Consider the following 19,603-nt stretch of genomic DNA (forward strand, 5'->3'; position numbering starts at 1 on the left):
ACACACACGCACAAAACTTAATCGAAAAAAAATAATGCTCATTTTAAATAGCTTATTGAAATAGTAAAATTTCAAGGAAAAAAAATATAGCCATCGTTTCACTAAAATCATCATCAAAAAAAGAAATATGCCTTAATATGTTTCTCGTATCAAATATTTTATCTTCAGTATTTCAGCATATCCCTTGTGTCTCGATACACACAGTATTGGCGCTACTGCCAAGTCTTCTCTAAATTATGAAATGTGGTTATTGATTTTTCATCATAATAGTTTATTGGATAATAACGATTACGGGCACTGCCCTATAATATTGTGTAAGCCCATCAATGAACGAAATATCATAATTTGTGTAACCAACCTTCATAAGCAACCTCAGGGGACTTACACAAGCACGAATACTGGTATGTCACCCCAAGTGGTATGCAACCTCAACCAAATAGCCGTTGTATCAATACTTTAATAAGAACTTAAAAAGATCTATAATGTCAGCAAAAACTCTCTTATTAGTATGTGAGACACACGTGTAACATTCATCAATTCAAAAAGAGGTTTTGCTCAATAAAAAGCTTCTTTACATCTCACCAAAAGATGTCTTTAGTGAAGTTCTAAGGATTCAAGAACAAGGTTTCTAAACTGGTTCATATATATAGAACTTCCAAGAATTTGAGAAGTGTGGTTGTCAATAATGGGTAGAATTGGTGAATGTTACACGTGTGTAAAGTGATAACTTAAACCAGCCTATGACGGTCGTCAGCCCCGTAAATACCCAGACTTCCATATTCTTCTTCATCTTTGATGAGATATCAAAAAATAATATGAAGAGTAACAAACGTTTACGAACGAATGAAAACTGAAAAAAACTTTTTTTGGTATTTATTTATTTATCTATCGCCTTTGTAAGTTTCTTATATATTATAATACATGTCAATCGCGTAAACTTTCCGAATAAATTGATTCTTTGGGTCAGTTTCCTTGTTTCAAAACTTTTTCTTAACACCCTGTGAACTGAGGGGACCCATATAATATAAGTAGCGCTGAAGTAAATGTGTCGGAAAACTTTTTGTACGCAAAAAGTTAACGGACACAAAAGACTGTCAAAAGCACGACAACCTTTTTGTTCACAAGAAAACGTATTCATTGTACCTATTTATTACTTATAATATGAAAACAAATATGCTTTGTAAAGTGTCACAAATAGATGAATAAATTTAAATAAACTTGGTTAAAAGCAACAAACACATTCATCTTACAAATATATTTAAATGTATATACATATGTATATAAATATATATATTTATATTTATATATATATATATATATTATATATATATATATATATATATATATATATATATATATATATATATATATATATATATATATATATATATATATATATATATATATATATATATATATATATATATATATATATATATATATATATATATATATATACACATATATATATGTACATATATTTTTTTTAATATGATTTTTATATCAATTCACCAATTAATATTGTTATTTTAATTAATTTTTATAGCTACCACATGACATTTAAAACTAAATTTCATTTCATATATCCATATAGATATATATCAAAATATATCTTAGTTCATCATGGTGACAATAACACAATTTTAAAGATTTTGTTTTTATATTTTTATCTTCATGCATCCCTTTTTCTAAATCCACCACATGTGGTAAAAACTTTTGTATTATCTGTATTAAAAGATACTTTATTTGTACACACAACAAAGTGGCGGTTTAAAATAATTAAAAATATTTTTTCTGACATATTGAATTTATATTTTGTGAATTTTAGAAGTGTATTATAATAATTATTGTTTATAAATTATAGCTCACATATGTAGAGTTTTGTCAAGCTTCCCACCAGTCTGATGATGTCGGTAACGACAAAACCCTGCACTCGTTAAATGAAATATAAGTGGAAGAAATTGTCAGTTGTTATTTTATTATATAAAATGCTTTTCCACCAAGAAATGTCAGAACAAAACTTAAAAATAAAAAAAATATGTTTTATTATTTAAAACAGATTTGTCATACATTATATCCTTTAAGGGCAATATTTAAATGTTATGTATTATTTTATATAAAACACTTTGTTACTAAGAATCTATTAGTACAAACACTTCACGCATTTTCACGTATTTATGGTCAGTCATTAACTCCTTATACATTTATCATTTCATAGTTCATTATCTCCAAATTGTCTAATATCATAGCTATATAGCATTAAACGAAATAACAATATTGTCTAATGAAACCCTCTTGAAAATTTTAGTCATTTGCATCGTAAACCACTCAAAATACCACAATATTATGTTCAAGTTAGGGATGTTCTTAATAGTACCCACATTTTTGAGGGGTGGCAAGTCATCAAAGAAAAGTAAGGCTTTGTCTTTCTTTAGTAATGTCTAGAGCATTGGGAAAAATTAAGCATTAAAAATAAAATTACAGACATAACTTTTTGCCTTGTTTTATATGAAATTCCTGAAAATACTACTGTTGTATATTTGGGTGGTTTTCTCTGGTCTATACTTAAAGAAAAAGATCCTCAATTTATTATTAGATTAAAACCAATATTTTTAGCTTTTCCACTTTTTTATTTGACCAGCGACCGGGTTTCGTCGTTACCGATATCATCAGACCAGTCTGATGATATCGGTAACGACGAAACCCGGTCGCTGGTCAAATAAAAAAGTGGAAAAGCTAAAAATATTGGTTTTAATCTAATAATAAATTAAAAATGCAATTCCATCACGAAGTGTCAGTGGATAATATAAATCTATTAAAAAGATCCTCCTTTAACTCGAAAAGTAAGTTTGTATCTCTAAACTTAACTTTGATAGTCGAGTGATAATTTTATGTGCCGTAACATTTCATTTTTATTTACCAAATAAGACTTTATAAGTAAACGTGAATCAATGTTTTTTGTGCAATTTTATAAAAAAATATTTTCATATCAAATATTAATAAATGTTACATCAATATAAGTATATGTTGAAATCATTACCATCAAATCGTGAAATGGAAAGAGAAATATGAAGCAATTGGTTTTATCATTTAAACAATACAGTCAATCTGGGTTAACTTTGAACTTACTACCCATCAGTATTATCTTAAAATACAATGATCGAAATCAAAATATTTAGTTTTTTTATCTTTAAAATAACTATGGATGTATTTCCAAAACAAATATTTAAAAATTATTTTAATAATCCACTTCCTTAAAATATTAATCCTTAAAAAACATTTGTCCTAAATCGAACAAATATATTTAAATATAAAAGTAAATAGTCTCGTAATTACAAGCAAAAAAATACGAAAAAGTGAAAGTATTTTATGATTTTTAATTGCAATTTATTTCAAAACAATAAACAAAGAAAAGATAAGGATTTTCATATAAAATAGACTTTTAAATATTGTGATAATTACATAAAATAAGGGTTTTTTACAAAATTTTGAGTGTGTTCAAATGCTTGTTCACAGTATTGTCCAAATAATTTTTTTTTAAATAAATGATTTATTAAATAAACAAGTTCTTTCAAGGATTCGATATTTACAAATATAATTACAAAAATGCCGTCAGTGTTGTCCAAGTCACCTTTTGAGATTGACATTGATATAATATTATTATGTATTCAAAGTGTATTTGTCAAGCGGTTACCATTCAGCGGTTCAAAACGAGATTATTTTTAGGGAGAAATATTGATCGATTCTGATTTGGGATATTCCTCATTTTGTATGACGATACGCAACTCACTTAGTTTCCGAAATTAGGACGGACAGGAAAGGAGTAAAGACGGGGTGGAGGAAAAACCGCCTTAAGCTAATGCCTCGATCTCTGTGGCGCCGCGTGTTTGTGTACAAAGGTATCCCTACTTTTATTTATACGAAGGATTTATATTCCAACTTCCCAGGGGGGAGCATAAATATAAGTGTTTTTTTTGACATCTCAACGAAGATGAAGAACAACATAAAAGTCTGGGCATTTACAGGGCTAACGACCGTCATAGGCTGGTTTAAGTGATCACTTAAAAAACGTGTAACATTCACCAATTCTACCCATGATTGACAACCACACTTTTCAAATTCTTGTAATGATTTAACTCGGTTCACAGCTCTTGAACTCGATAGACATTTTATTAAATAGATATTATTATTCAGCAGAAACTCTTTCATTTGTATGTGAGGTCCGAATCCTGTATTATATTCACATACTTGGGAAACGCCGGAAAATACCGTTTTCATTTTTTATTTAAGCTTATAATTTTACCAGTTAATTAATTTAAAATATTTTGAGTGTGTTAAAATACTTGTTCACAAATCTGGATTATCTCCAATTAGGAGTTTTTAAAAGTAAAAAATAGTAAATAAAAAAAACTTTCTTTCATATTCATTGATGTCTCTAGTGAAATTCTATGTATGTAAAGGGATCATTTTATAATATAGAGGGAAGTCGAATCGAATTAAATAAATAAAATGATTGATTAGTAAAAGCATTGTTTTTACAAGATTATTGGATCAGGCCACGATGCGCCACTGGTAATTTCTAAAATACATGAAACAAAATTTCCAAGAGGATAGCCCGGTAAAGGAAATCTATTGAAACGTCTCAGTCCCATAGCTGTCGGCGATTTATTAAGTTATATCGTTACCAATCGTGCCTCCCCGCCCCATAGCACTGCCAGCTCCTTTCTCGGGAGCGAATGGTTTCATCTTCACTCCGAAAGAGTTTGTTCTGTTTCCTGAAGCGACAAGTAATGGTTTTGTATATTTACTTTACCTCCAAACTTGGCCTAGACGCGACAGCAAAAACGTAAATTCCAGAGTTATTAAAAGATAATTTATACAAAAAGTTATCCTGTTTAGTCCTTTCATTCAAATTGATGAAAATTTAGTGAATCTTAATGAACTTTGACAGTGAACTTCTGTCTGTATACGGTTTTATTTAGTTGCAAAAGAAAGGGCCCCTTTTACGAAAACATTGAAAAATTTCTGAGATGAAAATGTATATTTTTTTCAAATAAGGCAGTATTATCTTCATGGGATTCTCTACTATATAATTTATAACACAACTATGAATATAATAAATAAAAAAATTACATTTGTTTTAGACCACTAATTAAGTTTTGTTTCATTTTGTTCAAGTTTTGTTTAACTGCTGATAGTTTCATCGGCAGTGATCACAAAAATTTAGTACTTCAGCCTTTTGTCGATAAAACTATCGGCAGTTTTCGAAACTAGTCGTGTAAAATAAAACTCAATTAGTGTTCTGATACAAGTATTTTATTTTAACTAATCCATATGTCATTGCACAAGGTCTTTTTTTTAATTAAATGAGAAATATTGGTGTTTTCACCATTTACACAAATATTTCATTTTCATACTATTTCTATGAGAAATTGGGATCAAATTGTGGTGGAGTGGGTTTGAACCTAGAAACTCTGACTTAAACGTCCGCGATACTAACTACGGGACCACAACCCGATACAGTTAATACTTAATCAATAAACAAACTATGTAGATATTAGAAATTCATGATTTTTCTATATTTTTATAAAACAGTTATTCTCCTTTGTCAGTTGAAGAAATTTTTGACCAAATCATGTTTATCAATTAGATAAATTTTTCAGGCGAACAACATAGGCAGGCGCCGTGGTGTAGTTAGGTAGACACTCGACTGCGAAACCGACGTCGCGGGTTCGATTCTTGCCAAGTGCAATATAAATTCTAAAGATAAATCATTTTGAATTAGTCTGGGTGTTTTTGATATATTTTTTTCAATTACAATCCCCATCCTTTCTTTCCTCCCTAAAGATAAGCCTTTTAAAAGCTGAGACGGGTTTTTCCTTTAAAAAAAGCGTAATGAAGCAGTTACAAATCCTACTTGCAGTTATTTTATAATTTTTAATTTATATTGAATTTAATTTGTCACAACGCATTCTGTTTCTTAATTTGGTAACTTATATTACACAAAAAGCATTGCTTTGATAAAATTAATACTTGATTCTCTAAAACGATATATGTATTGTATATTTGAATTTCTCGATCGGATAAAGTTACTTTCATGCTTTTTGGTAATAAAGGCAATCACTTGGCACAATCAAATGCAAATTCAATTCAAAAACACATTTAAATCTTCCTATAGTGAGTTTTGAGGAATATTTTCGGTATTTCATAGAGATTTTTATGTTAACAAAACGATGTCGCTAACAATAATTTACTGAAAGTCTGACAATGAGCATTGTAAACTGCACATGTTTATATGTATAGACTGGCTGTAAGCATGTATCGTAATTGTTCATTCGTAATAGTTTCCGAATAACATTATTGAATAAAATTGAGGTGCAACACTCACATATTTGTAATAAATTAAGGAATAATTAATGGTCCTAAAGACCGTGCTACACCCAAACATTTCCATAGCCAACTTTAATAGTTTGTACAATAAAATGACAACTGTATCTATAGTTTTTTTTCCCATATAAATTTTAACTGACCAGCGACCGAGTTTATTCGTAACCGATGTCATCAGGCGCTAGTCTGTTACAATAAAACCCATTCGCTGATCAAATAAATTTTACGTGTAAAAAATATATAGTTGTTATTTTCTTATATTAAATGCAGTTCCACCATAAAAAAGGTCAGAACAAAAATTTAATCTAATAGTACGGAATGTCACTGTAATCAATTTATTGTCAATTTGTATGTAATGTCTCGTAGCATATCGTAATGCAATTTATGCAAATCTAGAATAAAGCAAGCAATTAAGAAGGAATATAAGGAACGTTTCCGAAACATATTATTCATTATCCAATTTATTTTCTCCCAAAAAAACTCCCAAATGTTGCTTTATTGAGCGTTGCGCAGCGAATACGTCAACTCCGGATGACAACTTGTTTTATTTTATAAAGTTTATGAAATGTGACATTCAAGAAATAGGCATTATTATTATAAATATTTAAAATTACTTTTATTTATTAGTCTACGATTATTTTGTATTGAAATGAACAATTTTCAACTATTTAAAAGTCAAATCAAGTGTTCAATGATATGAGGTTGTCAAAACTAATAGACGCTTTGCAATATTTTAATTTAAAAAAATGGGACATATAAATGTATGTATGTTAACAAACGTTAACTGATGCAAAGAGTTCATTTTGAAGAATTGAATTAATAGGTTAAGTTTATAAAAAAATTATGTAAATAAACCAGGTTTTTAAATAACTTTAGTATTTTTAATTAAAAAACGTTTATATATTATTGGTTAAATATTCAGTTACCGTTTGAACGTTTGTCCCAGTAAGCCATGACGTACTTTCGAACATTCTGTTAATTTCCAAATATCCTAGGTGTCGATAGCTAATGTTTATTGACTAACGGAAATTGGAAATGGAAGCTTTCATAACTCATTAAATTGAAAATTGATCCGCTATTTGCAATCAATCAATCTGACGTCGTATATTTTTTTGATGTTGATATTTTGAGGGAAGCACAAACATTTACTAATATAAAACAAAGACAATTTAACGTTTTTTCTGACTTATTATGATAACATGATGATATTTTTTATTTTGACACATATATATTTTTCAAGAAAATAGTAAGTTTCAATAAAGGCAATTGAGATGGTATGGGCACATAGGACGTAGAGAACCTGAACTTATTGTAAACCAGGCAATTGCCATGGATCTTGAAAGACATCTAGAGGAACACCAAAAAAATCATGGTTTCTACAGATAGATAACATGATTCGAAGGCATGATCTAGGTGACGTTGTAAATTATGGAAGGACCTACAACCTGAAACGAGGAGAGCTGACCCTAAGAATCTAAAAAGACGATAAATTGGGATGGAGACAGGAAAAATATTTTTAAAAAACAATATAAAGTTTTTCTTACAGTTGTATTAAAAGCGCAATTTCAGTGTGTCAATACAAAAATGTGTGGAGATAAACAAAGTTATATCGCGGAATTCGACAACTCAGCTGGCCGGAATTTTCAAACTTTTATTTGTTCTTTCCATAGCAGTGCCAACTTTTTGCATATTCGGGCTTGGAATCACTTTAACGAAAAATGAACCGGGAAAACATCGCCATCGGTGGAAAGTTTGAGTGCAGACGAGGAGAACGAAGGGAGGACGGCGGGGAGCGCGTTCAATTATTTCTTTTTTATTCACATTTTCCTCTACTTGCATCTCGCCATTATGTTCTAATGAAAAACACGAGAGGGCGGAAATAGACGGAAAAGGATTGGGAGAAGAAAAAAGTCGATATTCTAGCATTCGTGGCCTGCCCAAGGGAAACCTGCTAGCTCCCCTCTTAATCATTTTAATAATCCTTCTCATCCTTAATACATAAATAAGCTTCACTCTCGGGGATTTTTTAAACATTCAAGTGCCTCTTCCATGGATGGTTTTAAGTTTTGATACTTTCAATTGCGTCAGTAATATTTTTCGTAGAAAACAAATACAAATTTCTGCTCAGACTTAATTAATTTTGTAAACGATTTCAAGAATCCAAAAAGAGAAAAAACTTTACGCATTCATCATTCTTTTTATTCTGTAAGTAGGCTTCCGAATGATAAACATCAGTATTTGTTCGTCGAAAATTAATGCCAAAAATATACATTTTTTATCAAAAATTATGATTAACGTATTTCATAATTTATCTTTTTAGTTTTTTATTGCTTTTTCTTTGATCTACTGCAAAAACTCATTTGAGAACTGTACAATTTAAAGCTTATCTCGTACTCAAGTTATTTTCTTACATTTTATTTTATTTGAATCTGAAACAAGCGTTAAAATATTTTGAGATAAATTTATTTATCCATAAGAAATAATTACGTGAAATATCAGTTTAATACTTGAGTGTATATATCATATACTTGAGCATAAATCAGGGTTTTTCATACTTTTTAAGCCTTGGAGCACTTCGCGCATAAGAAATTTTAACGAAACATTTGACGTACTTTTTATCTTTGGTAATTCCTTCTTTCTTTTTATTATAAAATAAACACTTTCACTTTACCACTTAATGAGTTTTATTTCATTACACACGACTAGTTTAAAAAACTACAGTAATCTTTATCTTCAGGTGAATAGTACAACTGCAGATGAGGACAAATAAAATTTTCGAAACTAGTTGTGTGGAATGAAAAAAAACTCATTAAGTGGTATTATACAAGTGTTCATTTTTTTATTAATAATTAACATGTCATTCCACAAAATTAATGCCAAATCAATAAATAAAATAATTTATATTCTGTTCTATACATACTTTAGTTTCTGTAGTATGACTATAACATCCAACATGGGTGAAAAGCCATTAAAAAGAAGAAGAAGAAGAAGATGTTTTTATAGTGTAGGTATGTTAGATGAATTCATTAAAAAAATATAAAATACCTGTTCAAGTATGGTAGAATATTCGTTTTAAACTTAATATAGTTTGAGAAACTCGAGCATAGAATAAAATATGAAGGAAAAAATCGATTTCGAGAACTTAATATTCATAATTTTCCTTCCGAAAACCACATCATTTTAATCCTTTATTATTCAAACGATTTTTTTCGTTATCTTTGTTTTTCCAATTATGCTGACTAAATAAAGATCCCATGTGAGTGGAGAACCAAAACATTATCATTAGTCCAATTGCTCGAGGGAGTTGGGTAGATATTTCTTGAAAAGACTTTTCATGAACCGCGAGGATGAGCGGCGACCGTATTTCTAAAATATACAAGACTAGAATGCATCGCTGAGTTCTGATTGCATTTAAACTAAAGAATTATGAGAAAAAATCAACAATCTTATTTTAATTTAACACTTAGATTGTGTCCGAATATTTGTTCACAAATCTGGATTGTCTCCAATTATAGGAGTTATTTTTCGTATTATTTTTTGACATCTCATCAAAGACGAAGAAGAATATTTCAGTATTCTTCTTCATCTTTGATGAGTTGTCAAAAAATAAGATGAAAAATAGCTCCTTTGGTTGGAGATAATCCAAAAAAAAATGTCAAAAATAATATGAAAAAATGACTCCTGTAATTGGAGATAATCCAAATTTTGTAAACAAGTATTTGGACATACTCAAAATGTTGTAAATAAATTATCTGGTCAAATTATAAACTTAAATAATAAAAATGAAAATGGTATTTTCTGGCGTTTCTCATATGTGTGATTATAACCCAGGATTCGGACCTTACATACTAATTAAAGAGTTTCTGCTCAATAAAAAGCTTATTTTTATATCGCCAATAGATGTCTCTGTGTGATTCAAGAACAATATTTCGAAATTAGATCATATATGTTTATAGAACTTCCAAGAATTTAAGTAGTGAGGTTGTCAATAATGTGTAGAATTGATGAATGTTACAGGTGTGAAAAGTGATCACTTAAACAAGCCTATGACGGTCGTCAGCCAAGCAAATGCTCAGATTTCCATATTCTTCTTCATCTTTGATGTGTCAAAAAAATGTCAAAAATTATGTGAAATCTCTTTTTCATTTATTTTGTATGGTATATCAAAAATATTGTTGACATTGTGGTATAGTAAAATAAAACTTTTCGTATAATTCATCGTTTACTTTGTGTTATATCACTTTAATTTTTAAATGGTATTACATAAAGTGAACGGTGAATGATAAGGAGAGTTTTATCTTTTTTCATTTATAATATGAAAATATGAAAAAAGATAAAACTAGAATGCTTATTATTTTAGGCAGATTTCTTGTTGGCAGAGGAAATTATTGAAACATTGAGTAATGGAAATTACTCATCGGGAATATTATATGTGACTTATGTTTGTAATATGGTTAAATATAATAAATAAATTATAAAACATAAAATGATTGCCAATGCTACTATCAAGCACTGCTCAATATACCATTGAGTGCAGATATGAGTAAAAAGAGAAAAATCCAATTTTGGTGGTGTTAGTTTCGAACCTAAATATTTGACTCGATTATCCAGAATAATAACCACGATTGAATGAATGTAAACCATGATACACGATTTATACACAACGAAGGTTTGATAGCCCCAAGAATAAACAATAAATATGGGAGTCAAACACTGCAGTATATCTTTCTGAACATTTTTAGTTTGTTGCCGACGGATGTTAGAGGTCAAAATAAAATATGGAACAAAGGTAAAATATGGATCAAGAGTTAATTTTAAAATATTAAAATATTAAAATATATGTTTTCTTAATTTTTCCCTTTTTTGTTTGTATATTAGGTTAAAATGGTTAAAAACAATAAAAAAAATCAAAAGAACTTCACCGATAAGACGCACAAAGTGGCTTGGTGGGTTTTGGAAAATAGTTTTTTTTTAAAATATGTTTTAAATTGTAAATAAAATAAATGTATACAATTTATTTACAACATTTTGAGTGTGTCCAAATACTTCTTCACAAAATCTGGATTATCTCCAATTACAGGAGTTATTTTCGTATTTTTTTTTTAATTTTTCCATATTCTTCTTCATCTTTGATGAGATGTCAAAAAATAATACACAATTTATGTTGGTAAAACTAAAAAATAAAAATACAATAAAAAGAATTATAACCTCAAAGTTCTATTGCAAAAACGATTCTTAAGTATACCATACACTATCGGATTGCATTATTCTAGTTCACTTTTGAAAATGTTTTAGTGCTTTTTTCCACTTTATATTGTACAGTGCTTCAACATAATATCAAGCACGTGTTTTCTTCTCTATATTTTAGAAATACGTTCACCGCGCAGCGTACAGACTGTACAGTGTACGAATTGCAGGTAAAGTACCAACCCTCTCACATATCTAAAGCAGTCAGACGTTAGTATCACACGCTCTTCAAGGGATGCTTCCGCGTTGAGTACCCTCCTGAAAGAGGGTAGGTATCTGTTCTCTGACTACTGCAAGTGTTTTGATACTGCAAAACTTCAAACATATGCGACTCATCAGTTACAAAACAGTCCAATATCCTTATTCTTGAAATCTCAACAAAGACGAAGAAGAATAACAAAGTTTGGGCATTTACAGAGCTTACGACCTTCATATGCTGGTTACATTGATCACTTGACATACGTGAAACATTCACCAATTCTATTCTTGATTAACAACCACACTACTCAAATTCTTGGAAGTTCTATATATATAAACCAATTTAGAAACCTTGTTCTTGAATCACTAGAACTTTACTAGAGACATCTATTGGCGAGATGAAAAGAAGCTTTTTATTGAGCAGAAACTCTTATATTAAGCCCAGACTTCCATATTCGAAACATTCACCAATTCTATTTTTGATTAACAACCACACAACTCAAATTCTTGAAAGTTATATATATTACATATGATCCAATTTTGAAACATTGTACATGAATCACTAGAATTTTCACTAGTGACATCTATTGGTGAGATGAAGAAGAAAAGAGACAAGTGACATATATTTGGACACACTCAAAATGTTGTTAACAAACAAATATTTTTTTAAAATAGGATAAATACAATTTTAAGGAGATTTGGGTAGTGTGGTTGTCAATCAAAGGTAGAATGGTGAATGTTGCACGTGTGTAAAATGTCACTTAAACCATCCTATCGCAGGTTGTAAGACTTCTATTTTAATCATCATCTATGTTGTGATATATATGTAAAAATGTAACTCCTAAGTTGATAAAACCCAGATTTATGAACAAGTATTTGGACAATAAAAATGTTGAGAATAAAAATAATCGTTTACATTACCAATATTGCACCATTTTTCAACAATTTCCACTTATTATTTCAATCTAACATTCATTACAATTAACGTCTATTTTATTTTAATTCTTTTGGATGAATGATCAAATAGATCCAAAATTTACTGAAATATTACTAAAGACAACGCCCGCCGGTATTACTAAATGAATTTACATACAAAATTCTTTCAGCTTTCATTTTTGTCTACGGTAATTGGAGAAAGAAAATATTTTTTATTGAAATTAATTTTAAGTATTTTTTTTGTATATTAAAAGCATTGATAACTTTGTGGTATGGTAATAAAACAATTGATTTTAGGGTATAATTTGTATGGTATTTTAATGACCTGATCATGGAATAATTTTTCGAAACCGGTAGTCACAAATAAGTGTTTAAAAAAGTGGTATTACACAAAGTAAACAATGGATGATAAGGAGAGGGTTTTTTATTCTGTTCAAAATGTTTTGGAATTATTCAATATTGTATTCGTTATTAACAGCAATGTAATTATAGATAGCTCTTCTTCGAAACTTTTTTTATTTAGAGTGAACGATGAGTCATAAGGAGAGTGTTATATTACCTTATTACAAAGTTAACAATGCTTTTAATATACAAAATACAAGTTAATTGACACTACTTCGCATGTAATGAGTAGGTAAACATCAAAATTACCAAACAAATTAGCATTCATGACGTTAAGAGGATAGACAGGGGTGTATTTTAATATTATGTAAACGGTATATTCTATGAGCATAATACTGTCCACGACCTTTTTAATGCAGTAATAATTTGCTCAAGCGTTGAACTAACGGTATTTCAAATGGATAGAATGTAAGCAGAATTAAAAGCTTTCGCTAACAAAGTCCGCAGTATATTGTTACAACAAGTAACTTGATAGCGTACTTTAGAGGTAATAATAGTTTTCGTACTCAAAGGAAAAGGGAAAATCGCATAATGTTCCTAGAGCAAGCATATTAATGTTCCCTCAATGTTCCCGCAAATTACCTAGTGCTATATATTTTATTATTTCTAGGCTGTACTTCACTCGTGAACTAATTTTCTTATTAATTTCCTTTCGGGTTAATGTTATAATTTTACATACCTTTATATTCAAACTACTTTGAATTAAGTATTCAACGTTCATGGGGTTAATGTTTCACAAAATTAAACACAATAAAACCTTTTTTTTAAAGAAATTTAAACACATTAATTTAGAGCAATAAATTAATTCTATATAAGGAATTCAGAAGACATTTATATCGTAGAAATTAAAACGAAATATCGTCCTGTAAATTTTATGTATAAACATCAATCTTCATTGAAAAATCCTATAGGAATATTCATAAGACGGTGTGATTTTTTTTCCATTATTCATCAGACTGTATTTCTTTTTATCATAATAATTATACGTAATATGTTTATACAGTAGTGGACATCACATTTGGCTATCTTGCTGGTTCCAGGTTCGATTCCCAAGGGGGGTCAATATAAATAAAAGTTATTTTTAGTTAAATCTAATATTCTTTTAAATTTTACCCTGGAATGGTGCTTCATGTAATACACGATCAAATTAATATTGCATCAATTTGATGTAGTGCCCTTTGCAACATTTGGTTCAGATAAGGTCAGAAATAAGTAATCTGATTATTCGTAAAGACAGATTAGTGTGGTGTTCTATTTTCTACGCCTACCCCTGCGGAGAAGAGGCGTGATGGTAATTAGAAATACATGCGTGTTGGTATGTGTGTATGTGCGTATTAAATTTAATAAAAATTACAAACTTATAAAGGAGACTCAAAATACTGGGTACATTTATATAATAGAGTATATTTTACCTATTGCCATATTATTATAGGAAAAAAAAAGAACCCAAAGCCTGACCCTATTCACCCTAGTTTACGGCACTATTTTTCGGGAGAAAAAACAAAATAAGAAAATAAGGAAGAGAAATCTTAAATTGCGTTTCCGGTAAATGTGAGCTTCCTGCTCCTAAGGCGAGTCCTTATACCGGAAATAGAGATAAGGTGCATTCACCTTTATATGACATTAGCGGTGTAATATTATTTTGTAATTAAGTTTCAATTTCAATTCCGAAGTAGCGTTCTATTTCGCCTGTATAAAAGTATTTTCGCTTGTACAAAAGTCTTTTCGCTTGTACAAAAGTCTCCTGAGAAATAATGATTACGCGTCCGTTTCTCATTATGGCGTCCATTGTTTAAAATTCGTCTAGTGATTGAACGCCATCTGTGGCCAACAAACTGAAGGAGCCGTAGGATCCGCATGTCCCAAACCATTCCGTCCTCCCAACAAAAGGATAGAATAATTTGCGATTTTCAACATTTCAAAAATACGTCATTTCAAAGTGAGCACACCAAAATAATACAATGTAATTTTCGTTTTTACGAAATATTTAATTATATTTTTAACAGTGGTTAGAAGAAAGATAGATGTTTAATTACTTAACGAGAAAGACGCACAGGAGAAAGTGACCAACTACCAAAACGTAAAATTTTCATGAGGCCCCATTTAGTCACTTTTGCATCGCAAGAAAAGAAACATCAATGCAGTTAGTCATTTTTAACAAATCAATATATTATACTTCCAAGTTTATATTCCTTTTGGGATTTTTTTCATGGCAATATTAAGATAGTAAGATATAAAAGTTAATGATCACGGTTTTGTAAAAAATGCACTTAGTCACTTTCTCCTGTATGACTACGATTTGTTCAAATTATTTTAGTAAGCGAAGTAAAATAAGACAATGTATTTTTTTTTTAAATAACAAATAATTTAGTTAAACTTTTAACAATGGTAAGTAAAATTACTGGATTATATAATTACTCAGTAAAGAATACGTTATGGAAATATTTGTCTTTAAGGTAAATTTCTTTTTTTACAATAAAAAGTGTTTGATTTTAATATTTACAAAATGAATTATGGAGATCTACAAATTAGTTTGAAATGATAACTCACTCTCTTATTGTCGCGGAACTTGAGCCATCCCGATACCAATGTCTGGTCCGGGGGCGCCTCGCCGATCTGCAGCTCAGCCTCCTCCTCCTCGAGCCAGCCGCGGCCGCCGCCGCCGTGCATTGGAGACGCGAACACCCCCGGCTCCCCGATGCTGCGCGCCGGCGAGCCGAACACGCTCCTGCGCCCCACGATAGGCGAATTGGTCAAGCTGCTCTCCCCGGAGAACAGGATCTCAGAACGCCTGCTTAGAGCTGGCGATCGATGCACCGAGACGCTCTCGCACATCAGCTCGCTTCTTCGCGAAACTACAGGAGAACTAGACACTGATATTGCTCCCTGCATCATATCAACTCGCCGTAACACTTGAGGAGTGTTCGGGAAACTTCCACTGTTCTTCTGATTCCCTGGTACCTCCATGCGCCTTTTGCACAACGGGGTGTGTCCACCGTTCCCTTTAGCGAACGCCGCAGGATCGATAGTCACCTGCACCTTCCTCTTATTCATCGGAGAGCTCTGACAAGTCATTACGCCGTCATTCGATTGATTTACTCTTCCAATTCCTCTCGCCCTATTAGCGTAGAATGAGTCGCTCGTCTCGCTGGCGTCTGAAGACATCGCTAATGACGACAGCTCCCCGCTGCGCATCTTGCCATAACGATGCGTTTCGGGCAAGTCATTATTTCGATAATGACTCGCCTCCGCTCTGTCCTCCATTTTGAGTTACCTTTATTCAAACTTTAATCGTAGCGAATCGTCAAAACTTTACGTGAAATTAATTGACCGCAAATACACGGTGTATGTATCACTATCGACACGATAAACTTTATCCACTGAACACGACATCAATTCACATTGAAACAAAACTATTCAAACTGCAGGGTTCACTTTAAACTTGTTTGTTAGTTTGAACACTGATTGATACAACAACGCGGCGGGACACTCGATTCGGATTTTATTGCAACAGTTTGCGCTTCACTACTTGCAGTGTGTAATTTGGGGAAACACTAATATCCTTCCGATTTCTCTCCGGAAGAAGTGCAACTATCATCACAGCGCCTCGCAACACGTCACCCAGGGGGTAGATTAGAAATACGCAATTTCGTACGGCTCTCATTAGTCACCCTCCTCAACCGTTTTATTTTCACCATTCTGAATACGCTTCTCGTATTTCATATTTATTTGTTTAACAATAATATATTGTGACAATACTTTTGCTTTGCTAGGTCGATGAGTAATGTTGCATCACTGTTTCTGAAAAAGAAAAAAAAAATACTATTTTTTATTTATATCAAATAATGGAAATGTACTGGAAGCAACAAAAAGACAACAATATTTTTAGTTTTATCAATTATGTATTACTTTATTATAATATATTATATTATTCTGAATGCAGTCGAAATGCGATCTCAGCTTTGCATTCCTTCCTTATTTCACTATTCGAACATCTATCATACATCGTTTTGTCGCACATTCATTTGAGAGATCGCATTTTGACTGCATTCAGTCTACTTTCATCCTTCTTTAGCCAACTCCATGTTTCATTTCCATACATTAGGGTCGGAAACAGGACTCCAGGACTTTGTCAATGTTTTCTGTATTTTCAATTTATATAATCGATAATAAAGTTTTACGAAATATTAAATAAATTATTAAGTGTTTTTTACCGTCTCCAATAATTTACATTGAATAAATATTGCCTTATTCTATTCATTTAAGGTACGATTAAGTTTCTTAGTCAACTTCATGTTTATATTTCCAGTCGCATACAATCGACCATAAATCGTTTTTAAGAAACCCAACAGGCAAATTAACATTCGCTTTCCAGGACGTCCTTCCAAGCTAGTAAGGAAATCGAGCTTAAACACTGTATTTGGATTGCACGGAACAGATCTCATTAACATTTCAAAGTGAAGGAATCTAAGCGAGGGGCTGTGTAGTTTCACCCACCGCTGGGCCAAGATCAATCACTCGGTGATCCTTGTCGCAAATTAAACGTTGGATTTAAATGCCGGATCATGCACATATAATAGTGTATGCTAATAACGGTTTGCGAACTCCATTTCCGATTTGAAATAAAGAATTAATGCATTCCTGTAGTAAGCGTGCAATACTTGAAAAAAAGGGGGGAAAGAAAAGCGGTTAAAGCGTTAATTATTGTCGTTTTTTAAACAATTAAAAAGTTTATCATTTTACGATTTAAAATAAAACAACTATATAGGTTTTTTAATAATTATTTTATGTGATTGGGTTTTAACGTTATCTCTTAATGTTTTTTAATAGTTTTATAACATAAATGTGGAATTGTTTAATTGGTTTTTTTAACGTAACTATTTTTGTTAATGTAATGTGATGTTTATTATTTTTAATGTAATTATTGTTTAGTATATCATTTTTTATATGTTAAGCTGTACAATTCCCGAACAAATAAAATAAAAATTGTATAAAATGTAGTTCCAACAAAAAATGTCAGTACAAACCTTACATCTTACAATGGAAACACGATTTATGTTGCTTGAAAAAATAGAGCAATAAATTCGTTCTTCTCGATATCCATACAACTCATTCATTTTTTTTTGTAGAAGTATATGGAAGTCTGGGTATAAGTAAGAGTACATGTATAAGTCACACAATTCCATTGTGGGCACTTCATTGGCTTTTAAGTATACTTTTTAATAGTACTTCTTTTTAACGATATTACTGAAAATATTTTTCCGGAAATGGCTGTCGTTGAATTTCTTAATCTAACGGTCTTAAAGTTCGTTTGGCAATGAGGATTCTCTCCTCCTGGCATTCTTTTCTTCCCAATTCCCACACGATCGAATAACGACTTTCCGCCCAATCTCCTTAATGATGTCATTTCCACGGCATTTCCCTGCCTTAACCGTACCTGAACCTTAATACAAAATTAAGGAAAAAACATTTTAAATCCCGGTTAAACTTTTATTGTGAAATAACGCTTTCATGCTACTAAGTACTATATATGTAGCTATTAACTTCATTTCCAATTTACTTGCTAAGAGTATTTTTTTCTGAACACAAAGTTAGTTGAAAACAAATATTTATCAGGAGCCACGCAATCCCACAACAAAGAAAATATTTATATCAATTCCAATCATATATCATGCAATACTGTTTCCGAGGAAGTCACGTATCATGCATACAGACATACAAGTGTAATATACCGATTATTTCAATCAATACCATGAATGACTAATGGAAGAATCCATAGAATGGTGCAGGGAGTATACAAATTCAAAAATACGTTTGCAAAATTATATTAACTACAAAACTGTTATAATTAAATCATGTTATATCATAGGATTCCATCTTTTTTTTTACGAAATAAGATATAAGTCTGAGCAAAAAAAAGTTACTTATCCCTGATAAGATGAGAAATACGACAATACTTAAATTGTGTCCGAATTTTTGTTTACAGCGCTGGATTTTTTCACAATGGAGATATTTATGTATTGTACGTATCAATATATTGATACTAAGTATCAATATATGAATAGCTACGTATCTGTTGCATATGTTTTCTATTTTATGAGCTTACTGTTTTTTTCTTCTTTATTTTCCTGTTGCCTTAAATTACTTATTTTTACTTTATTGCTCTTCTAACTTGTATATCTTATAACTGTTTATGTTTTTTTATTAATGTTTTTACTTTAGCTCTAAATTAAATCTGCCTTATTAACTTTTGCTATATATTATTATTGTTGTTTACTTTAAACTCATTTAACATTTGTGAAATTTTGTTATTGGAATGTTACAATTATCTGTTTTATTTTTTATTCATTATTTTATATGTATTTATGTTAATGTGCTGTTAAATTTCTAAATAAATAAATAATTCCAGGGCTTATGCTCTGCTATTTGGTTG

The 19,603-nt window shown here is 30.6% G+C and overlaps 1 protein-coding gene across 1 annotated transcript in view; it reads right to left on the reverse strand.

The window, feature by feature from the left end:
* Window positions 1-16,434, reverse strand: part of LOC148313050 (uncharacterized) — a 65,414-nt gene extending 48,980 nt beyond the window's left edge. The window contains exon 1 of the mRNA XM_088269428.1: window positions 15,721-16,434. Within this exon, the coding sequence (XP_088125554.1) occupies window positions 15,721-16,434 (714 nt within the window). The remainder of the gene's footprint in view (window positions 1-15,720) is intronic.
* Between the last annotated feature and the right edge of the window lie 3,169 nt (window positions 16,435-19,603).

Source organism: Brachycentrus maculatus, unplaced genomic scaffold (assembly GCF_059751285.1).
Source record: "Brachycentrus maculatus isolate JH-2025_06_01 unplaced genomic scaffold, ASM5975128v1 h1tg000024l, whole genome shotgun sequence".
Lineage (NCBI taxonomy): Eukaryota > Metazoa > Arthropoda > Insecta > Trichoptera > Brachycentridae > Brachycentrus > Brachycentrus maculatus.